At 42.8% G+C, this 24,285-nt stretch overlaps 2 protein-coding genes and 1 long non-coding RNA gene across 5 annotated transcripts; 1 reads left to right on the forward strand and 2 right to left on the reverse strand.

The window, feature by feature from the left end:
* The first annotated feature begins 355 nt into the window (after nucleotides 1-355).
* LOC143413764 (uncharacterized) lies at nucleotides 356-1,802 on the forward strand. Of its 2 annotated transcripts, none has more exons than XR_013094378.1 (3): nucleotides 356-585; nucleotides 1,029-1,202; nucleotides 1,632-1,802. It is a non-coding gene; the product is annotated as an uncharacterized LOC143413764 (long non-coding RNA). The 2 variants fall into 2 exon arrangements; XR_013094377.1 differs by having other exon boundaries at nucleotides 1,645-1,802.
* A 5,725-nt stretch (nucleotides 1,803-7,527) lies between these two features.
* On the reverse strand, nucleotides 7,528-13,647 carry ube2v2 (ubiquitin-conjugating enzyme E2 variant 2). The gene is made up of 4 exons (XM_004542797.4): nucleotides 13,491-13,647; nucleotides 8,321-8,469; nucleotides 8,106-8,231; nucleotides 7,528-7,917 (listed from the first exon to the last, which is right to left on the reverse strand). The coding sequence occupies exons 1-4, from the start codon at nucleotides 13,504-13,506 to the stop codon at nucleotides 7,771-7,773; spliced, it is 438 nt and encodes a 145-aa protein (XP_004542854.1). The 5' UTR covers nucleotides 13,507-13,647; the 3' UTR covers nucleotides 7,528-7,770.
* A 3,434-nt stretch (nucleotides 13,648-17,081) lies between these two features.
* Nucleotides 17,082-23,519, reverse strand: mcm4 (minichromosome maintenance complex component 4). Of its 2 annotated transcripts, none has more exons than XM_004542795.3 (17): nucleotides 23,437-23,519; nucleotides 22,612-22,680; nucleotides 22,358-22,516; nucleotides 22,110-22,273; nucleotides 21,925-22,026; nucleotides 21,737-21,832; nucleotides 21,470-21,565; nucleotides 20,832-20,970; nucleotides 20,520-20,740; nucleotides 20,281-20,401; nucleotides 19,756-20,015; nucleotides 19,154-19,519; nucleotides 18,933-19,060; nucleotides 18,633-18,840; nucleotides 18,305-18,533; nucleotides 17,917-18,050; nucleotides 17,082-17,634 (listed from the first exon to the last, which is right to left on the reverse strand). In XM_004542795.3, the coding sequence occupies exons 2-17, from the start codon at nucleotides 22,673-22,675 to the stop codon at nucleotides 17,539-17,541; spliced, it is 2,583 nt and encodes an 860-aa protein (XP_004542852.1). In that variant the 5' UTR covers nucleotides 22,676-22,680; nucleotides 23,437-23,519; the 3' UTR covers nucleotides 17,082-17,538. The 2 variants fall into 2 exon arrangements, with proteins under 2 accessions (XP_004542852.1, XP_023010341.1); XM_023154573.3 differs by having other exon boundaries at nucleotides 22,612-22,677; nucleotides 23,437-23,497.
* Nucleotides 23,520-24,285: the final 766 nt, after the last annotated feature.

The following is a 24,285-nucleotide window of genomic DNA, read 5'->3' on the forward strand; positions in this document are numbered from 1 at the left end:
TCCCCCCTCCTCCTCAAAACACTGGAGAAGTGTTGTGTTCCAACATTTATGTGAAGTAATTAAAAACATCCACCAGTAATTTAATAGTTCTCACCAAGCAGAGACATGAAGTCTACACAGTTTTTTTCTTTTTTTCACTCTGTATAAATAACCTGGAATGCAGTGAGTACACAGACAGACGATTTGGTCATTTTCTCCCCCCCACCCCTCCCTCCTTCCTGCTTTTTGCAACATTTTGTAAGAAGCCCTGTTCTGTGTCACTTTGACCCGCGATGAGGTTGTTCACTTACAAGCAACACGCTCGGCTTGACTTTTAAATTCATGTTCCCGATAGCGTACGTCCATACATCATACGCTGACGGCAGATTCAAATCAAAGCTTCCCTATAAACTGCAGGCTGTCACTCTGCGAGTCTCTCTCGACATCAGCGAGCATAGAAATGACCTCGAGCTCTCGGCGTTGCATCCGAATGTGGACGGCTGTGTGAAGTGCATGTCAATAGCCCAGGGAGCAGTGCAACACGACATGTGGTTCCAATCTGTCTCCTTTCTCACAGCAAGAGTGGGAGCGTTCATTTATCTCACTGTAAGTACAGCACTTAAACACTTATGCACACACGTTTCCAAGCCCCCAAATACTGTCTGTGTGTGTTTGATTAGCTTATGCGAGCAATGTCACTGTGTTTTTTACCCCATTCTTTGCCACCATTTAAATGTATTATTTGAATCTGTTTAATGTTTGGATGCAAAACTCTGTTCCACATTAAATCCTCTGTTTGTTAGATGGGGTGAGGTAACTGTGGCCCAGGAGGAGGTGAACAACCGGACTCCTTCTTCCCGCCTGTTACGACCCGGTTATATTTTCTTATCAATTAAGAAAATATAACTTAATTGATAAAGGAAGTTGAATTTTCTCGTTTAGGGTTGCTGCGACTATCCACCTGTTTGTGATTAAAAGGTGCAAGAGAAGAAGAAGAAAGCCTGATTAAGCTGGCTGTTTTGTTTTCATGGCACATGTGTTTGCTTTAGCTACAGCAGGGCAAAAAGCTTGGATAAAAGTCGATATGGGACCCGATCAGTACTGCTGATCCCAGTGGAAGGTCTGGCAGCTTTGCAGTGTCATATTTCCAAGAAGCAACCTGAGGAGCTTAAAGTGCAAGAACCTGCATTTCCTCTAGTGGCCACTTGAGGCTGACTTCAAAAGTGAGTCAACCTCTATAAAGTGCCATGTTTAAACATCCACTATACAGAAGTCACAGCTGGGTGTCACATCTCTCCAGTTAACCTTGTTCCAGTAGCTTTTATCGCTATTTCATGTCTATTGTGTGTGTTGTGTATAGATACACCTGTAATTTTTACACCTGCCCGGTATTTTCTAGAATTGCTTTAAGCTTTCCACAGAGATTAGTATTACAGAAGATATTCTAAGCACTTCCCTTAGTCACCATGCATATATAGAGAGGGCCATCTCTCTGGAACAGTTTACCTAAATCATTAACAGTAGCTACATTATCGCTGTTTGAGAAACATCCAAAAATCTTTACAATGAAACACTTTTTAAATCATATTTTATATGTTTGTCAACATATCTCTTATCTAAATGTAATTTTGTTGGTTCTTTTAATTTAAAAGCTCTCTTCCACAGTGTGTCTTTTGTCCCGTCTCCCTCATCTCACTCCCAACCAGTCGCTACAGACAGCGTCCCTGCCTGATCCTGATTCTGCCAAAAGCTTCTTCAAGTTAAAAGGGAGTTTTTCCTTCCCATTATCGGCAAGCGCTTTCTCACAGGGGGTCGTCTCGTTGCTTTCTATTATTGTAGGGTCTTTACCTTACAATATAAAGTCTCTTGAGCTGATTGTTGTCATGTGGTGTTATATAAACAAAATTGAATTGAACTGAATAAACTCTTACTGTTGCCTGTGTTGATATTTAGAAAGGTGGTGTCGTAGTGCGTCTCTTTTGTCTTCTAACCTTCGTCCTATTTTATTTTACTTTTACAATGAGTTTATTTCTTTTTATATAATGCACAGATAAACTACAGTAGTAGTTGGGAAAATGCCCTTTGTTCTCCTCCAAGCAAGGCAGAGTCACTCAGCTATCAGCAGCAATACAACAAACACAAAGCAATGCCAGTGTTTTTACACCTAAAAGTGCTGCAGCAGCACGTTTGCAGATAGAGCCTGGCTCTTTCTGTGTGTGACTTGTTTACTGAGTCACAAACACAATACAGTGGTAGTACAGATTACAAGTTTTGCAGTTTTACTGCTCATGCTCACTGGTGCCATCTTGGATTGCAAAGTTGGGGTTGGCGTGGCTTCTTCAACTTCTTGAGTGAGAAAGCTGCCTTGTGGGCCCTTTCCAGATAAAAATTTCCACCATCCCACTTCAAATGGAACGCAGGATAAAAAGCATGGACTCTGTGGATAGTTTACACTATCAAAACAACTCTAGGTGAGGTACAGCTTGTATAGCTCATTCATCTAGATACAGGAGCAAGAGCTTTAAATGATAGGGGTGCCTGTGAACAGGCAACTGGTGGCTGAGGTGACCTCACATTTGCTTCACTGAACTGTGCTGTTGGTGCCTTTTTTCAGTGGACTTTGTGTTTTGTGCAGTCCATCCAAGGAATCAGTGCTTCAGTTTTTGTGAGTAAGATTTTAGTCTTTTCTTAGTCTGTTACTGTTTGTGGAGTCAGTAAGCATTAGCTGATATCTTAGCACTCCGCCCTTTTGTCCAGATAACTTAAGCTAACATGAGACTGGAAATTATAGAGTCTATATAGGATTCCCTCAGCACCAGGTGGCGACCAAAATAGAGAAAAATCAGAATCACATACAGGATCTAGATTCAGGGTGCTACAAATTACAATAAAACTTAACTAAAGCAGGTTAGCTTGGAATAAGTAAGTCAACATGTTGCTAAATGGGTCAAGGATGCAGTTTTCTACAATTTTACAAAGTGCTGTTCTTCATATTCACAGGTGATCCTCTGGTTCTCATCATGCAGGATCTATGATATTCTGCACGTTCAAAGGAGCCAGTTAAGGTGGGTCGGGCATCTGGGTAGGAGGTTTTCTGGGCCAAATGATCTATCTTGTCTGGCCTGGGATCACCTTGGAATGTTCCAGGGAGGAACTGGAACGTGTGGCTGGGAAGTAGGATGTCTGGAATACCCTGCTTAGGCTGCTGCCACCAAGACCCCACTTTGGATAAGCGGGAGACGATGGATGGATGGTACAACACATGTTCAAAGAACCTCAGTGCAAAATCTAAAATGTGTCTGACGCCAATATCAATATTTTAGAGAAATCTGACATTCTGCATTAGTGAAACACATGAATAATTTCTACACATGGGTACATTTTTTTCATATTTATATCCTGTTCATAGCCTGTACATACTTATAGTTATAGCATATTCATAACATACTTCATACCGTGTACATTATAACATACCATAATAGACCCATTTCTGTAATATACTTACATATCTATATTATTGCTAATATATATTGTAATACATCTATATCACTAAAGCACTTCTGGATGGATGCAAAGTGCATTTCGTTGCCCTGTACCTGTGACATGTGCAATGACAATAAAGTTGAATTCTATTCTATTCTATGTGCAAAAAGCCAGTATCTGTTAGCTGCAGATACTATAGATATTTATGACTTAATTACAGGGGACTGTTGGGAGTATGAGGTTACCCTGAATAATGGAGATTAGAAAGGCGCTCTTCGCTTTAAGACTCAAAATGTAAGTGCATGGGGAACAAGTAGGGTTTCCCAGGAAGAAGGACAGTCTCTTTTTAGTGGACATAAAGAAGACAAAGCTTTTTACAGTATCAACAGACACAAGACGCGCCCTTTTGGCCCCTCGGGGCAAAAGGTGAGAGCTCTGGGAGCAGAGGCCTGGTTCCAGCAGTCTGCCGGCAGACGAGACGTATGTCCTCCTCACCGCATTCCTTCCCATCTTAGATCACTGAACAGCTCTCTCCGGCTTTGTGCCTCAAGTCCCCTCCAACCCAGAGCAATATAACTCTTTATTTTTGCCGGGTTGGCACCTTAAAAAGAAACTAAAATAGCACAGTTGGTACAAGTGTAATAAGCTCAGTTGGCTTCCAGTGCTGCTTCAGATGGTGCTTTTGTGCAGGTGCCTGAGTCTAAAATTCAGATTAGTCTGTTGGGACTGGAGGTTAAATAGTCAAGCAAGGATTTCCTACCTCCATTCAAATGAGATTCCCCCCCAAAAAAGAAAAAAGTGGTTCAGAGAAGTCTACTCTAAAAATTCATGTGGTGAATAAAGGACTAAGCCTGTGTAACCTGGGGCTCTGCCTTTTATGTATATGGGATGGCTGAGCCGCTGAGTGAACTGGCTGCAACACAAGCCACTTCTGATTTCATATTCATGACTTCCAAGGGGACAAGAGGGAGGAAAACAAACAAACAACAAGCAGGGAGAGTATAGCTGATGGAGGCTAGGCCCATACACTAACTGTCACATCCAGAAAGTCAAATCCCGTCTTGCACAGACTGAGGATGAGCGAGGTCATCCTCCGCAGCAAACACTGACTCATCTCACACCCACATGCACGCACACCAAGTCGAAACAGGAACATTTGCCAGCTTTCAGATATCCATTGGCTTTATAGTAGAAATGCTAGTTAAATGTGCACAACCTCAGCTACTTTTATAAAGACACATGGGGACACCAGCTAGGAGCCTCTGCACAGCAGCGGGGCTTCAGCTCCCTGAGCAAAGTAAAACACATCATGTTTCTAAAAAGTAATGACAGCATGCACAAATGGAGCCTGGAAGCATCGCTGCCTTTTCAGACAAGCCATGTCCTCTAAACACAAGTCCCTTCTCAGGGCACTGCTAGGGACATACGTGAGTTTGGAGCGCCCTCTAGGGGACAGAGCTCTGATTTGAGAGGACACAGTGTGGCCAAGCACACAGACACACACAGACACACATAAAAGCTTATTCTTTGCAAACAAATTAGGAAACAAGTTACTCAATCATGTCTTGTTTTTCTATAAATGACGCTTTCTCAATTATGCAAATGTGTAATTTCCTGCCATGTAATTAAAAGATTCCTTTGTAATTCTATTCACATTCAGTTCACCTGTTTTTTAAGTAGCGTATTTATTTAACATGTGACTTAAGTCAAAAGGCAGGGTTTTACCAGCTATTTAACAAGCTGCAGACATGGCAGACAGGTGTGCATTCATCTCAGCCCCGAGACGAGACAAGCTGCCCACAGGCCACAGCGAAGGAGATATACAGCTGGGAGGTCACACAGGTTGATCTAGGACCACTGCTCATCATTTTTAGAGGTCACACGCTCACTTGGGGCCTGATTAATAAAGAGCTATGGTAATTTAGAAAAGTGGCCTTGCACTTTTTAAAATTCAGCATTCATCGTTGCAGCCCAGTGTCTCACCTCCACATAAAGGAAGAGTTATGAAGACATTAAATGTCATTTTCACTGGGATGTAACTTTGTGTGAATGGGCCAATATTAATCCTTTCAAAACACGTTCAGCCTGCTTCTTGTTGATTGTGGGAATTTAATTCAGCAGAAATAATGCAAACTGCAGTGTTAACCCTTCTTTCACAACCCAACACCCTCAGAGGAATAAAGGCTGCAGTCTTATTCAATCTTCCTGGTAATTAAAGTTTCAATATTAAGATTCAGACACCTCACTGCACAGTTTGACAGATAAACTTAATCTGCTACATATACACTCACTGGCCACTTCAGTAGTCCTACATTGTTAGTACCAGGTCAGGCCAACTTTCACCTTCATAGGTGCCTTAATTCTTTGTGGCATAGATTCAACAAGGTGCTGAAACTTTCCTCAGAGATTTTGGTTCATATTAGCATGAAACGTTGCACAGTTGCAGCAGATTTACATCCCAAAGATGCTCTATTGGGTTGAGATCTGGTGACGGTGAAGGTCATTCGTCGTCATGTTCAAGAAACCAGTGAGATAATCTGAGCTTGACATGGTCCTGCTGGAAGCAACCATCAGAAGATGTGTACACTGTGGTCACACAGATGGGCGCAGTCAGCAGCAATAACGAGGTGGGCTGTGGCGTTTAAAAGATGCACAGTTGGTACTGTGGAGCCAAAAGTGCACCAAGATAATATCCCTCACACCATTACACCACTATCAGCCTGAGTCATTGCTACAGGGCAGGATGGATCCATGCTTTCATGTTGTTTCTGACACCATCATCTGATTATTGAAGCAGCAGTTGAAACTCATTAGACCAGGCATTTCCAGCTGTCCAGTTTTGGTGAGTCTGTGAGTCTGCTTCACGAGTCCATCTGCTACAAGGTTTGACATGTTGTGCTTTCAAAGACCCTCTTCTGCATACCTCGTTTCTACTGAGTAATTGCTGCCTTCCCATCAGCTCAAAACAGCCTGGCCCTTCTCATCTGACATCAACAAGTCGTTTTCACCCAGAGAACAGCAGCTCACTGGAAATTTCCTTCTTCAGACCATTCTCTGTAAACCCTACAGATGATTTTGCAGGAAACTGCCAGTAGCTCAGCCGTTTCTGAACTACCAATCACCATGTCACATCTAAACTGAAATTACTTTTCCTCCCGATTGTGATGCTGTTTGAAACTTCAGGTCCTCTTGACCTCATCTCCTTCTAATAGCACCAAGCTGCTGATTAAATATTTGAATTAACAAGCAGCCTAATAAAGAGGCCTGTGCGCGTAGATGATCACAGCATCTTCTTTAAACACTCCGATATGCTCATTTGGTTTATTAAACTTTACGGCTAATCCCACAGCTGCACAGAGGAAACCTTGCTTCTGCTTCTCAGAACAGATAAAAAGCTTTTTATTATTCTAACTGGCACAAGTGACTGCAGCGTGGTTTGAACCGGCTTTCCCATGGCATAATCCACGAACTGTGTATGTATCCGGCTGTTTAGAGGAAGCCTATTTGTCTGGCAGGGCCCTCTGGTGGAAAAAATAAAAAACACTAGGTGTGGGAGTCAAATACACGACGAGCCTTTTTTTGCAGACAGTGATTTAATTTGAGAAAAATCACAAATTCATACACCTGCCATTTCCACTAGAAGTTAAATGCAAGGGTTTCAGAACCGAACAGGCTTCAACGTCTGTTACATGTCAAAGAGCCGCAGAACAGAAACATATTGGTATCGTGTCAAATACAGATATATATATATATTTATATATATTTATAAAAAAAAAATCTTTCTTACCTTGTGACACTACTTTTAGACTACAGCCACAGTATTCAATATTCAGCGATCTGCATGATATTTCAAAGAACCTGCTAAATTTTACTAACATCTCAAAAATGTGGCTTCTCTTTGACTAGGTATTAGTTACAGAACATGCCTTCATACCCTTCCCCCCAATCTTGCCTTTTACTTCAAGCCATTTAAACAAAAGTACTGGGACTCTGGTACAGCCTCAATGTGGCATCATGCTTCCCTCTTCAAGCCTACTCAAGCTGGAACCGGTCAAAACACAAAAGTCATTGTCAAAGAAACTTTATTATAGGCAGATAAGTGTGGTCTTGTAGTCTTTTTACTATCTATTCAGTGCTTAACTGCAGGGACTTTTTTTCCATTTTTTTGAATGAGCTATGTAATAAGAAAGTCCAATCTTGCTCTTGCAGACGATACTGTTGATGTGCGAAGTGAGCCTCATGATGATTTTACACAATATTTCTAAGAGAGTAAGGTTTAAGACAGAGGGTCGAAACAATCCATTACGATTAAGTGCTGTAGGTCTGTCCTTCTGGTGGTTGTGGAAGCTTCATATTTTCTTTGGACATCATTAGACGCCTTAACTCTTGAAGAACAATTTTAATGGTATAAGAATTCTGCCATTTTGCTAATATTGGTATGCTACGTGAATCCACCTGCGAGACAAAAGGGGAGAAACAAAAAAAACAAAACAAACAGAATCAGTCATTGTGACAAGACTGCTGACAGTGAGTTATTGCACGGCTCGCATCACAAAGCTGCGAAACAATTTCACAACTCCCGAAATGATAGAGAAGATAGCGAAAGCCATACATAACCTTGACAGATCTGTGATGACACTCACCGTCCCGTTGGAATTATTTATCCCATTCATGCTAATTTTTGTTACAAATCTAACGGTCGGCGCTGTCTCTGGGTATCTAGGTCCACATTCCACTTTCAGACTGTATATCCTGTTCTCGTAATTGGTCTGAGGAAGAAAAGAACAGAATGGCTTTGGTTACGGTGTCTAATATGAATAGCGGGCAGTGTGTTCATTCACGAGATTCCCGTGCTTACTCTCGCTGGTCCGATGATCATGCCTGTCCATCGTGTGAGAGTCATGTCTTCGTCATCCTCCAGGCCCCAGCTGACTGTGCCGTCGCCTTCGCCCTTCTGGCCCTCTTCAAGCTCTTCCAACAAGCGAAAATTGCGTGGGACTTTAACTCCTAAAATAACAGAGGAACGAAGAGAATACGAGGATCGATTTAAAGGTGTTTGCATGGCCAAAAAAGACAAAAACTAGCCATTCTTTAATGGGTTGAAGAGATTATGAAACTCTCGGCTGATAACAGGACTTAAAATAATTTGTCTATTGGTCGATGGCATTCGTTTTCTTGGGCTATTTTACTTAGACAAACACAAAATCCCCATTGAATCTTTCAGCTCTTCATCGTGCCATCTGTGAACAGCAAAAACACATCAGCCAACGCAATAAAGTTGCGTCAAAAGAAGCAACTATGTGGCAACCAGAGGCCACATGAAGTCAATGACATTCAGCAACGTCAGCCAATGACAGGCAAAATAACTGCTGGCAAAGTGAAATGTTACCCGAGTTACATCAGCAACTTTTTTTTTTTTTAATAAACACTGTCTACCAGCGAGGACGAATGATACTACTCACTGATGTATGACAGTGTGTCAAATAACGTGGAGGGTTACCCAGGCAACTACTGCCTAGAACAAGCCCTAGCAACAGCTACAAAACCACTACAGTGAGACGTCAAGGGACACATTTTTATAACTCATCCAGCTGGATACTATTTAAAAAAATAAATAAATAAATAGTCGCGCATAAGACAAAATTTAAGGTCATTGCCTAAAAAATGTCCTCAGATTTTGAGTCAAAAAGGCAAGAATTTTGAGATATGCGACTCAAAATTTGGAGTTGGATGTCCCCGTTTGTCCTCGCTTTTTCAGGAATGCATTAACTCAGGAGTGACGTTATTCCCAAGTCGAACATCAGAGTTCCGAGGTATCCTGAACAATAACCTGAGCGATAGCGGCGTGGCTGCTCTAAATGACACATGTCCAGAGCCAATCAGCGTCGCCAGGCCTCATCCACTACTTCAGAGTCATTAAACTAAAACTCTCCACAGCATTGGTGCCTTTTGCAGTAACGCATTATCTGACTAATATTAAGGCTTGCTGCATGCATAACTGGATCGTTTATCACACATATCCTCAGGAGGCAGTGATCTTAGGACTAGAAATCGCTAACAGGAGAGCAAACAGTAGTGAGGCTCAATGAAGTCATTGTTTTCTATAAGTTTAGCTTTCACGAGATTTGTTACTAAAGAAAAAACTAAAATATTCATAAAGTATAAACAGATGTGTCCATAACAGCTGGTTTAGAGCTGTAATGATCACCTGGTTTTATGGGAAAGCTGCATTTTGTTATGTAACATTTGTCACCTACTGAAAATCCTACCAGTCTGAATTTGCCTTTTGCTGCTTGGATGCAAATCACTTTTGTTGACAAAACAGTTTTAAAATGCCGATCTGAAAACGATTTTCACTGTATGACAATCTACAGGTCAAAAGATCAATTGCCTGACTGAATATATGGCAAATTAATTGGTACAGCGCACGAAGCTGAAACAATTAGCTGACCGGCAGGAAAATATTCAGCAGCCACCACTCTGATAATCTGAGGTCTGCTTTTTTCCGTTGCTAGTGTTTCATGAAAATTTGACTTCACACTTCGGATCAAAACATGCAATCCATGTACAAGAGTGAAGCAGTTAAATGTGCGTAAAACAGGACAAGCTGATACAAAAAAATAGCTCAGCAGACCGCGGCTCACAGTATGTTACGTTCACCTTCTGTGCCTCGAATTTGATACCTTGATCAGAAGTCACTCGCTGAAGACATGCGATGCCGCGTTAACACTGAAGCTTGAAATATATCGGCGCTTTGACAGCTGTTTGGAAATGGTCACGAGAGCTGAAGCACATGGGCCTATACTGCTGATTTTTAACACCTGATTCAGAGTAAAATCCATCTTATGACCAGCGTCTTAATATCTGGGCCGATGAGAACATCGCTCAAAACTCTTCAACCCAATGTTTGGCTGCTCGGAGAGGAGGGTATTCGTAGGGGGGCTGATAAGTTGGCATAAAACACATAGCCTGACAGGCACTCAGCAGACTGTAAATGATGAACTTCTTAGAGGAGCGGTGGCTGCGCATACGTGAAACTACTGGTATTCATAAGTATGATCCTAAAGACAAACCAGCAGAAAGGGAAGTGAAGGGAGTTATTTTCTTCAAAAAAGAAAAAAAAGAAAAAAAAAAGACCACATGCCTGGAGCGGAAGGCGAAGAAATGTAATCTTTCATTTCACCTCATGGTCAGACTTCAGAGATAAGTTTTAAAGAAAAAAAAAAATATCAGCCCTTCATCTGAGACTGCAATGGCTGACTCTTAAAATGTCTCTGCTCCCTAGAAACTGTTGAAAGATTTCAGTCATTGCAGAGACACCGATGTCAACAGGACTGTCTGTAATAGGGCTGTGCGATATGACCAAAATCTCATATCCTGATATAAGACATCTATCATCCCGATAACAATATAAATCACACAAATCTAACATTTTCTGTAAATTCTGTGAATCTCAGGCAGCTCGACTTGCGTGAAGTGTTTCCAGCTGGGCGTCGCGTACCTGGAGTCGAATGTTTTAACCGATGCATGATACTATACATTTTTAGACATAAGTTGTAACGGCCGCCGTTTTCTTTGTGAGTATTTATTACACGGTGTGCTGCGGGGAAAAGCTTGTTCTAACGTCTGAGTCTAAGGTTTATTTTTTAGCACCCGATGGCTCTTTTTCGCTTCTCATCCATAAATACTCTGCATACTCTTTCACGTGATTCAGTTTATTTTGAAAAGTCTCAACAGGATCTTGAGCTTTATTGTGAAAGGTTTATGTGGAAAATAAGTAAGCCACACGCAGGGATTTTACCGTCGTTGTTGCTAAAGACAACGCATAAAAACAGGCGCTTGTCCATCTGTAGTGTGGTTATATTAAATATAAGAGAAAGAAAGAACTTTAAGAAATTAATATAGCCACTACAGTGACCATCAAAACGATGAAAAAATATTGCCGTAAACAGTTTATTTTGCGACACCACGAAACAAACGATAGCATAAAATGAAACGATAGACGTTTTTATATCGTCATCCGATATATATTGTTATATCAAACATCCCTAGTCTGTAATAGCAACATTATAACTGATTGAGAAAATAAATGACAAGTTAATTGACTAATAACGGAGTTGAAGATCGTCAAAAGATGCTCAGAAATTCTAATGTAAGACGAGGAAAAAAGCAAGACTTTACATTACATTTATATTCACTGTGAATGGCTTTTTTTGTGCAATTTGTTTTATTAAACAAAAATTATTTATACCTTTCTGTAAATACTTAGCTAATTACAAAGTTTTGGCTCTGGGAAAGAAATTAAATTCCCAATGGGAAATTTGTTGTTTGCGTTTTCTGGTAATGGTCTGTTTTTCAAATGGAAGATGAGCCACTAAGTGCAAGGTTTTGGTCATAAAACATACTTTGTTTGTTTGCAAAAATTCAGCAATTAAAAATGTAAAATACTGATTTATCAGTCAATATTATCTACATATACACACACCAGGGTAAAGTTTAAGTGAAAGAAAGATTAAGTAATAGAGCACAGGAGCGATCTTGAAATGTCAGCTGTGCTAAAAACAGTCAAGAGGAGCAAAAGAAGAGGCTCTAAACCAGTTACCAGCATTTTTGTCTGTATTGCTAATTAAAGATTATTCATTAACACATAGATACGGACACAAATGCGACTGGTTAATATCAGCAGACTGATTCATCAGCTGGTCTCCACAACAGCACGAGCCGAGTTGGTGACTGTTGGTCTATCATGTCAGGTTGGTGCAAAGGCCACAGAATAAAGGATCGGCTTAGTAATGAGTGTGTTCGCCACATCCATCACTGTCCAAACTGAATGCTAGTTTTGTTGCCCTCACCTGTCTGACAAGTATTATCAGTTGCAGTCACGGTTAAAGGTAGTGCTGCAATTCAAATTAAGAACTCGACTGGAAGACATCTAAACAGCTCCCCACGTCCCCACATGTGTGTCGTTAATGGGGCAACTTAAATCTTTCTCTACTTCGCTCCCTTTTGCCGTTTCGTCTCCGTTATGGTTGCTTAAGATCTGCACAAAAATAAAAGCCGTTTGCTGCGACTTGCTATTATTCATTTGTTTTGTCGTTCAGGGCGTTTATTTTGCAAGTTTGAAAAGCCACGCTTCCTGTTGGAGCGCTGAAGGCAAGCACGGGCCCCGACTACTTGCTGAAACAAAGCGTGCCCACTACAGCGGTTGTAGTTAATCGATCTGGTGCTCGACTATCTTCCCCGCCCTACACCTGCAAATACCCACCTCGTGTAAATACAATACATTTTTTACCTAATGGAAAACGGGTTAAACAAAGGCGTTAAGCGTGCCACAACAATAGCGAGCAGCGTGCTAATGAAAGCAGAGGCGGAACTGCTCCCCACATTAAAACATTTCCGATACCATTATGTGTACTGCCGTGTGTGATGCTTCATGGAGAAGCTATACAAAATTTCTCATAAAGCATGTTTAACTGTTCGGTTATTGTGCTTTTGTTGCTATTTAATCACAAAATACGCGTTTACGACATTCATATGCGATAAGAATATTCCGATCAAGCTAGCTGGACAAAATGGGAGTGAGTGCCGCGCGGTGCTGGAATATTCTAGTCGCTAAGTTAGCTTCACTAGCTAATGCCATCTATGGTTGTTTGCGAAACACATTAACAGAAACCTACAAACCAAATCAAAAATTTATACTGGATTTTTATAGCTAACGTTTGTTTCACATGCACGGTGTCCGTATGGGCCACAGCGAAGACCACCTTAAGCTATTTCAGCTAACTCACGGGGCCAGCTAGTCACTCCTTCGCTATATAGCTAGGGTTAGCCAACACACCAGTTCCGTGACATAGATGGCTCCCGTGAGGCTCACTGCTTCATCGACTGCAGTAAATTACAAATCAAAGCGATTTCATAAACCTCTCTCCTAAGTAAAAAGTCTCAGTGTCGTGACTGAAATAACATCGAGGCCTCGACTTGTGCTGCACATTGCGTCGCTGTATATGTTAGTTTGAAGACACACAAACCTGAGGAGGCCGCCATCTTCTTCAGCCGAGTCCAGAAGCACACAGATGTGTGACATCACGGCGGTTAAAAATCGGGCGAGCAGCATCACACCGGCGGAGAGCGGCATTGCACGCTGCTGACAGGCTGTTCGCACCTGTCCACTCTCACTCTCGTTCCATTCTTTCATGTTTCATATCGTCAAACTAATTTCAGTGTTAGACAAAGGTAAACACAGCAAATAAAAAGTAGTTTTTAAATGATGATTCCATTCATTAAGGTTACAAAGTTACTCAAACCTGCCTGGACTTAATCCTGATTACTGGTTGTGGCACCCTTGGCAGTAAGAACTGCAACCAAGCATTTGTAGATACTGGTAATGAGTCTTTGACATTGCTATGGAGGAATTTTGGCCCACTATTCTTTGCAGAATTGTTTTAATTTAGCCATACTGTAACCTTTTCATGTATAAACAGCCTGTTTAACATCATGCCAAATCTGGACTTGGTCACTCCAAAACCTTCATTCAGATCTTCATCCTGCTGCATAATTCAAGTACACTTGAGCTCCGGGAGACAAACAGATGACTGAACAGTCTCCTCCAGGCATTTTTAGTAGCGTTGTTTCTGAAGTACCATAGTAGCCCCAGACCATCACACTACCACCACCATGTTTGACTGTTAGTGTGATGTTATTTTCTTTGTTAGTTTGTAACAAAGAAAATGTAACAAAAGCTTCCCAGAAGTTCAGCTTTTGTCTCATCAGTCCGCATAACATTTCCTCAAAGGTCTTGGGAATAGTCACCATGTTTTTTTGGCAAATGTGAGACGAGCCTTTGTGTTCTGTCAGTTATTTGATTGTATCGTCAGAAGACGGCTGCATTTATTTGTTAACTTGCTTCGTGTGGTTCAGATTCTGTGCTCTTACAGTAGGCCTTTAACTTGCTTGGTACCATCCTTGGCCAACTGGGGCTGAGGGGCATTAACGAGTGGAAGTGTTTTTACATTCAGCATATAAAAGAGGGGCACAGCTGGAGTTTGCAAACCAAAGCAGTGGCAGGACTTGATTTAGAGTCATGAGTTAACCTAACTGGTCACAGTACAAACTCCATGTGTTTGGACTGTGAGAGGAAGCCATGCAGGGATGGGGATCATGGAAACTCCACACAAAGCGGCCCCAGCCAGCCAATGCATTCAAACCCAGGACCCCTTTGTTGTGAGGCAGCAGTGCTAACCACTGCGTCACCATGCTGAAATTAAAGTTAAGACTAAGTCAGTGCAGCTTCTTTTTGATTAGGATTAGAGCCTTAACAACTTCACTAACAGATTTAATATAAATATGTGCAGGCTGTATTAGTTTTCTATCATACCCCCATACTTTGGACATTATGACCGACAGAAACTATCATCTTTTTCTGGTAAATTTCAGCCTGGTTTCAGCTGACAGCTCGGCAGGTTAGGATTTTGCACACGTCACACATCACCGTTCAAAATTAAGCGAGCATCTCCCAAATTGTCGGGCTTTTGACCTTCTTAGACAAAACCTCGTCTGCTGATTTGTAGAGTTCAGTTACATTTAAAACAGGATGAGAAGGGTCGGATATTTCACAAAACAAAAGATTTATTTTATTTTTGAAACTTTAAACACACTTTTGTGGATAATACAGGTGTCCATTCCAGGTCCAGAATTTATGCAGGTTGCACTGTTAGAAGGAAAGAAACAGTTAAGCTATCAAGAGCAGAGATCTGAGAGATTCGAGACACATCTGGCTTAACTGCATCTTTTCAGTGGTCAGGTTATTGGATAATTTAAGCTTACAGATCTGGATTAAAGGTTTTTCTCCCTCCAATATCTTATCCATTTATTTGGCTAATGTCAGACCTGATAAAATTGGACTACAATAAAAATACAATAGCAAAAAACATACTTTTTACATTTATAATCAGGCCAGAGATTAACTGCTAGAGGATGTGCAGCAGATTTGGGAAGCAGATGAAGTGTGGTCACAGATAAGACAAAATGGTGGATGTAGCTGGTCAAGTCACCCACTCTCATCGCTGACTCGGATTGCTGCCATGTAGCTGTAGTTGCTATAGCAACACATCATTCTGGCTCCAGCTGCAGGTGTACAAACTCCGGGGTCTCCGTCATAATCTGAGATAAAGCCACAAAAAAGAGCCGCTTGGCACGTCCGTTTAAGCATGATTTTATACGACAGCAGGCTCTCGCGCTCATGTTTTACCACTTCAAACCCCCCCCCCCCCCTGCTGAGTAGGTCAAACTAACTTTTTTTAAATTCATGGCTCCGATTGCTTCACAGATATTGAGCTAAGCCAGTGTGAGTGAAGGACTGCACCAAAGTGCCAGGGAGCACAAAAGCAACAGTACACTGAACACTGGGACAGAGAGTCTGACTACATTTATTCTAGTTTGGGTCAAGATAAATGAAAAATGGTTGGTTGGTTCTAGTTTTGATGATATGGCACAATGCTACCAAGACCAAAAGTTCTTAATTGAAAGCAGAAATGACTATCATACATTTTGACCTTTGGGGAAAAAATGACCTAAAATAGCCACTCTTTCTGAACTAGCCATCTAGTTTTGATTAAATTGGACTCTCCTGAATAATCAAAGTATGAAAGTCAAATTAAAATGAAATTATGATTTTGACCCTTTGACCTCAATTCTGACCTTGGACCTTGACCTTCTGGGAAATGTCTGGGAAACTCAGAAATGCTTGGAGAGTATATTTTTGAAGTCGTTTTAAACCATACTCAATTATTCATGCACCAGTGAAATGCTTTCAACATTTGCATTTCCTCTGCTCGAGCCCTACATTGTTAAATGATAAAACGGGTTTGGTAGTGGAGACACATGACGAGACCAGCATGTCTACATGTCATTATTTAATGGTTCACAATAAGTCTCTGTATACTTTTATCACTTGTTACATAATGGAGGAAAACTGCATTACTGTGTAGAGTGGCCACACACTGATCATCAGAACAAGGAAAAGAGATGCCTCAAGTGACTTGTAATGTGGTGTGGTTGTTAATACCGTTTCAAAAACTGCTGGTTACGAGGATTTTCCCACACAGCCATCTGTAGAGTGTACAGAGAATGGTCCAGAAGAGAAAACATGCAGTTCTCTGGGTAAAAATACCTTGTTGATACCAGAGGAGACAGCTTTGAACTAATAGGAAGGCAACAATAACTTACATGATCACTCCTTACAACTGAGGTATGCAGAAGAGCATCTCCAGACCCATGGGCTATAGCAGAAGACCACATCAGGTACAATAAGAAAGAAATTAAATTGGAAAAACATGTAATAAGTCAGTTTCTGACATGTGACTTGGATGATGGGGTCAGTATCAGTGTAAACACGAAAGCTTGGATCCACCCTGCCTTGTTTCAATCATTAATCACTGGCTCACCTGCACATCAGAAGCATATGTGGCCAGGATACTGGAAACTGGAACAAATCTCAGTCCATTTACTACCAAGATTTACCCAGTAAAGTCAGCAGTAGGCTCTTCCGCATAGATGATACAGCTAGCAAACAACTTAAGATAGAGAAACTGGTGAAATATGCAGGTCAGAAGTAAGAAACCTTTAGTGAACATCATTTTATTTATTCTCTATAAACAAATAGTCAACATGAGCTACTCAATCCAAAAGAAAAAACACAAAATAAGTTCAAGCTTGCTTTAACAGTTTCTTGAAGACAAAGTCTGCGATTATAATGTACAAGTTATCCAAAGAGCTTTTTAATCACAGCACAAAACAAGTTAACAAAGAAAATAAGTACTTTCAAATATGAGCTCTTTAAGTCAACACTGGATGCAGTTTTTACACATTCCTATAAAAACTGCAACAGGAAACCAGCGTTTAATGAGTCATTGGGTCCTTCTGAATCACCAATCTGGGGTGCTATAAACATCTAATACACCCAGATATTCAGCACATGCTGGTTCGGTTAAACAAATACGTTTTTTTACAGCACGAGTAAAGAAGTCGACATGGGATAGGATTTAAAATTAAGGACTGTACATAATTGCAGGGTGTGCCTCAAGCAAGGAGACGAACAGTCTTTCCAGTGACTGTCAAGTAATCCTCGTCAGCCAGAGCTCGCAACGCCTCGTCGAACAGCTCCTTAGTAATCGCCTGCAAACGGGGCAAGACAGGAGGAAGCCATTAGAGAGGAAGTGATGCAAAAGTGCAGCAAATACTCAGAGAGTGCAAACGTGTCGACGGCTACTCTGGCTGAATTTTGTGATATTTCAGAGGATACGGAGAAATGTTAGAGCTTAGCTTTTGTTCAGTCTAATGAGGAACGAGTGCCATGCTACAGCCATAGCGATCGCCATCTGAAGAGCTGAAATCAAACTGATATTTGAGCTTTGACTTCATGCTGGCTTAATAAAAATAAAGATTTAAAAGACTCACAGTTTCAGACTGTCCTCTGAGGTCATCGAGCAGCTGCTGGTATTTCATGGCTGGCGTCTTCCCTTTGGCCTGGATCAGCTTCTTCAGGGCCTGGGCTACCTCCTCCTTGCGCTTGCGTGCTGTGGCGCTCATGCCTGTAATCAAGCAAAGAACAATGCATTGAAATGCAACTGCAGGACTGAACCTAGAGGTTATTTGCATAATTAATCTGGGGTTAAAAAGTTGTCCTATAAAGAGGCCGGAAAAGCCCAAGTGGCACCTTCACAATGGAGAAAATGGAACTAGTATTTCAAAGCAAGGCCATTGTAAAATGAGCCTGACCCTCATAAAGTGCATCTTTAATTTCTCATGTCAGCACCTTTAGAAATACATTCACTGTCTTCCGTACCTGTTGTCAGAATAGAGATGTCTACAAATCCTGTTCTAGGATCTGTGGCCGACTGTTTCAAGGCCTCTCGGTGCAGCCGCTTGGCCTCCTCCACGTCAATGGTCTCCACTTTCTCGGAGAAGCGTACCTTGGCGTGGGCCTCTGCCAAGCGGATCAGGGACTCCAGCTGTCTGGGGTAGGCGGACACCATCCCACGGCCGCTGCCTATCTTTCTCATGTCAACATAGGCCTGCGGATGAACGTAAACAAGGTCAGCTACATAGAACTCTAAGAATCGACTAAAATGTTTGCTAAAAGGGTTAAATTAAGCCACAGAGTTTCCACAGACCTCAATGAGGGCCTGGCTGGCTTCTTCGCTCAGTCTTGGGTTGATGTACGTTCGCGCGTACGCGATGTAGTCCTTCAGCACGGCCATGTCCAGGAACTCTTCCTCCATCTGCTCCTCGGTCTGGTAGTAGAGAGACACCAGGTGGTGAGCCAGCCTGCGGTCGTAAGCCTCATCCTGGGGATCCAGCATCAGGAAAATGAGGTCGAATCTGACGGCGCAACAAACACAAAGTTACGTTTAGTTTGCAACACAGCAACATGTGGATCGGTGCATCGGGAGTTTCAATGCAGTGATGTTCACCTGGACAGGAGAGTGTGAGGCAGCTGGATGTTCTCGATTGTGGTCTTTTTGGGGTTCCACTGGGATTCCACTGGGTTGGCAGCAGCCAGCACGGCGGTGCGGGCGTTCAGCTGGCAGATGATTCCAGCCTGAGGGCACGAAAACACAAACGCCGTGAGACCGAAAGCTCCTTCCGTTTGCGTACTTCCAAACGATTACGTATTAAATGTGGTGACATATACCTTTGCAATGGAGAGGGTCTGCTGCTCCATGACCTCGTGCAGCACGGAGCGCGTGTTGTCGCTCATCTTGTCGAACTCGTCGATGCAGCAGATGCCGTTGTCGCTCAGGACCAGCGCGCCGGTCTGCAGCACCAGCTGCCTGGTCTCTGGGTCCTTCATCACATAGGCGGTCAGACCCACAGCGCTGGAGCCCTTTCCTGACGTGTACTGGCCGCGGGGCACCAGGTTGTAGACGTACTGCAGCAGCTGGGACTTGCTGGTGCCGGGGTCTCCGCAAAGCAGGATGTTCACCTCGGCACGGAAGTTCCCGCGGCCGGTCTGACTGAAGTCCTTTCGAGTGCCCCCAAACAGCTGGAGCAAGATGCCCTGGTACCAGGAGACGGAGAAAGAGACACAATCGAATCACAACTTTAATCTAAATTCATCTTCAACCAAAACTTTTATTAGGGCATTTCTGCATTTCACCTCTGCTTAAAATGTTCTTTTTTTAAAAGCTGCAGCAGAGTGACCGATATGCAGGAAAGAGGGCGTGGCTGTTGTGGGCCTTTTTGGCTATGTGATAGCCAAGTGTTTCCACCTTAACAAGTAGCCTTTGGTCTTACCTTTTTGATGTCTTCATGTTCGTAGATGCTCGGTGCAAGGGCAGAGGAGAGGCGTTCGTAGACGTCCGGCTTGGCTGCGAGCTCCTTCAGGGTCTGCACGCGGTCTTCGGTGAAGAGCTTCTGCTCGGCCTCTTCGTCCAAACCGTGCAGGCGCTTTTCGTCTGTCTTGCGGAAGTGGATGGCATCTATGTGAGTCTTGTAAACCGACTTCACGTTGCTCTGGCGTGGGTTAACGCGCATTGGGACGGCTCTGTAGATACCTGCACAGATGACAAAGGCTGTTAGTGATCCGACCACAACGTGACCTTCAACGACCACCTTGCAAATTTTTTTTTTTTAAAAATGCTTTAATTTCATGCCAAACACTTTAAATCCACCTGATGACTTTCTGCAGCCAGGAGCTGCCCCCTGCTGGTCATTAGAAATATTGCAGCTCAGCTCTTGCTTCCATTTTCAGCCCCATCTTTTACTCTTCATACAGGTCATCATGAAATTAATATTATCAAGATATTAAAGAAATCTCACCAGTGATGTTCACCCTGTCTCCTGGCTGCACTTTGTCAACTAGATCGTTGTGAGCGTAAACGATAGTCGTGTGAGGCGTCTGACCGGCCGGCATGTCTTCGGGAGATTCCTGAATTTTTATCTGTTGCGAAAGGAAGAACGGTAAACAAACAGTCGCCATGACCTCCGCAGCAACACATCGGCGATTACCATCCGTGTATTCTGAGATAAGGTGTCGCTGACTATGAGCAAACTCTCACCATCTGTTTGTCTGAGAAGACAGAGCGATTGTGAATCAACGCCAGGCTGTGGGTGGTGTTGCAGTGGCGACACACAGCCGGCTCGGCGATGCGCCCGCGATCCACCTCCACGCGGGTGCTGTAGGCGCACACCTGGCACTGGAAGAACGCCTCCTGCATCTCAGGGATGAGCTGCGAGGTGCGGATCACCATGCCGCTGATGGTGATCAGCTGATCGATGTCTGTGGAAGAAACACAGAAGTTGACACCTCACTGTTTACAAAAAACAGAAGACAACATGGGTCCCGTAACACGTGTGACGTCAGTTCAAACCTTCTGGGTTCAGGCTCCTCATGCTTTTGGTTTTCACGGCGTTGTAGGGGCGTACTTGGATCTGATACTCAAGGAAAGAGTCGGGGAAACGCTCGAAGAAAAGCTCGTTGACCGCCATGTCAAAAGTTGGGATGACTTCCTGAAAACGACATAGTTAACTCCATTAATACGCAGCCAAATTCCACAGAATTTCTTCCACGGAAACAGGGAACGATTTAATCTTTAACAGAGTGCAGATGCCAGTGGTCCTGTGGATAAAGTGACTAATAATATTATAGATGGATATAACAATAAAAATGTAAATAAACCCCTCATAGAACAAAAAGTAAAATTTGCTTCTGTATTTGTCTTTGGATTCATTCACCTATCCATTTGTTTTCTATATAACCTTGTTTGCGTCACATTACACATCACTTCTCCCTTTGCATTTGCATCCACTTATTTTAGTTTTATTTATTCAAGACATCACCGTATGGCATTACTTCATTATAAAAATCAGAAGGCCGCCATTTCACTCATCAGGGGCTCAAGGTTTCATCCTCTGTTTAATCCGTACTCACGAATACACCTAATGACGTAATAAAAACAACAGCAATGAAAAAAAATAAACAAATGATGGCAGATGAAGCGAGCTTTACCTGTGGGTAGCAGGTGAGCTGTCTGTAAAGTTCTGCATCAAAGGACTGCACGTGGCGGCAGTTCACGTTCATCACAGGATCGCCGACGACGCTGATCTGTGGGACGAGAGGAGAAACATTGATATTACGTCTTTGAATGCAATCCCGCGCAACCGCCTCCTCCTGTATTGTCTCATTTCTTGGCTGTTGTTCATCATTCAGAAACACCATCGTGCAGTGCGAGTCTGACTTAAAAACGTTTGGAGCAGCAAACAATAAAAATTGCACCTCCTCCAGCTTCTGCATGTATAACGGCTCGTTCAGGTCCAGACCAGCGTTCTCATCTTCAGTGGAGGTCGGGTCAACAAACCTCTGGAGAAACCTCTGGAAGCAGCGAAACGCAAAGCATGCCGATGTTAACTCATGGACTCCCTACAGGACATTTATTATGGGATCTAGCTGACTCGGCTTCATACCTGAAACTTTTCCTTGCAGGTGCCGACATTCACATCAGTCCCCCAGATCACCAGCCTCTGCCCGGCGTTCGACTCGCTGGCCACGGCGCCATCTGCGCTCGGCTGAGAGAAGATAGCGAATAGTTAACTTCTGAGGGTTCAGGCTTCATGTGAGCTCAATACATGACAAACACAAGGTTACTGACCGGCTCAGAGTGAAGATCAACTTGGGGAGCCTTCCTGACTGATCCCAGATCAGGACGCTGCCTGGCTGGTGTGCCCCGCACTCCGCTCCGTGGGGTTCCCTCAATCCTGGAGCTGGGAGTCCCGTACATCAAGGGGGAGCTCATGTCCACCTCGTTAGGAGGCACTGTTAAAAGGAGGCAGATTTATAAAACAATTTAAGAATCCAAACTTGAGTCCACAAGACCACAACAACTCAAACATGTCATACCTGAAGGTCGGGGGCTGGAGAGCAGAGACGTGTCCTGGGGTGCTGCAGGACTGAGAATGTCCGTGGCTGGGGAGGTGGGCATCGGCATCAGGTCCCCGGTGGAGGAGTCCTGACCTCTGCGCCGCTGAGAGGGAGGCGAGGTGGGGTCCTCACTGCTGGCTAAAATCGCACAGACACGAAGAAAAGTAGGCAACGGTCATCATACAATCACAGGAGGTCCATATGCAAAAGGATGGAGCAGGTGGGGAACTTACGTGTAGGTGGATTGGTGTTCCTTCCACGCTTACGGCCACCAGGGGTTGAAGCTGGAGAAGACATTGCTGCTGGGAAATCAACAAAAGGTGACACTCAGTAACAGAAATGTAATAACACTTACATACTGTCGCTCTGGCTGTAGGACATCACTGATGGCTTCAAGTTTGACTGAGCATTTAGAAAACTGACATTCACATATGTGGCTGGCTGAAAAACTTTAACTATTTCCTTTTTGTTTTATTAGATCTTTTTTCAGTTTTGTGGAGAAAATGACATGAGATGGATATAAACTGAGCAGCCTGCCTTTCGCTGCCTCGTTAACAGCCCGATTACATTTACATGCAATGAGGTAATATTTGATGTAGCACAAATAACCTTGTGTAACAATTAGTCCAAGGTTGGGGCATGAAACAAACCAACTGTTTTTCCTTACATTTGGTACTTGGATCTATGTTATGAATGCGTGCTTGAATCGCTTCCAGATATCAGTCAAACAGCACGAAAAGTTCACTTAACTATACAAACAACACTTCCGGCGCGCTGATGTGCTACACTGCGTGTCTTTTTTAGATGTTTTGAAGTGTCTTATTTTCACTAAAGCACTAACTGCATTAAACCCTCGACCTCCATTTGACATGTGGCTGCAGAGCACACAATAAGCTGATCCTCGACTGCGACGATTTAACATTAAACGTCAGCGTAAAACAACAAAACACCTTCGTGCACGTTTAAGTCAACCTGATTAACGTGTCACGCTTTCACGAAACCACCAAAACTACAGATGTAATAAGCTAAAAAATATCATTATATACGTCTCTTCTTACCTCTTCTTGTGTATACGTCCGAGCGGAGAAGATGTGGCGCGAAACTGCGGGTGACGTTATTTTCGCGGGGAACTTTGGGCCAATGAGAGGCTGGGATTGACTTTCTTTTCTTTCCGGTCGATCCCTTCACCGAAAAAGGGGGGTTCTTGTTCAGCGTTTACTTATCCGGCTTCAGTTTAGCATCTTGTAGACTCAATAAACAAACAGATTAAATAGGAAATAAATAAATAAATTTACTTTTAATTTTTGATATGTCAAATACGATCTGCGTTTCCTGTGCGCTCATGTGCTCCATCAAACCCTCAATCGATTTGGTTTGGCCCAGCAGTAAGAGACTTTTTTTTTTGCCCCTGCCCTAATCTTTATTGTAACGATGCAAACGACACGCAAGTGTGAAACCGCCTCCCAAGTACTAAATGACAGCAAATCCGTGACAGGCTACGGATGTAAAGATGTAACATTTGAATTAATACAACAGCAGAAGCTAACCGGGAAGTACTATTCACCCTCTTTTCCTACTCTACATGTAGGATGTATGTTCACCCGGTTATGTTACAGCGGTGGTTGTAGTGGTTTCACTACAGGTAGAGGTACTCATGTATGCCAGTGGGTGAGAAGAAACAGCTCTCAGTATGATGAGGTCCAGCGCATCCCATATTTCTGTGTTCACAGTAATGCACAGAAGTTTGTGTACACTCATTGTGGCCATGACTGTCATGATGATTTGGGGGTTTTATTGATTTCTTTAACTGATTTTTTTCCCCCTGTGTTGAATGATTGTACAGCACAACTCTTTAATGGCTCCACATGCAGTCACTTAAATCTTTTTATAACTGGTGCTGAAGGTTC

This window comes from Maylandia zebra, linkage group LG18, assembly GCF_041146795.1.
Source record: "Maylandia zebra isolate NMK-2024a linkage group LG18, Mzebra_GT3a, whole genome shotgun sequence".
NCBI classification, from domain to species: Eukaryota; Metazoa; Chordata; class Actinopteri; order Cichliformes; family Cichlidae; genus Maylandia; species Maylandia zebra.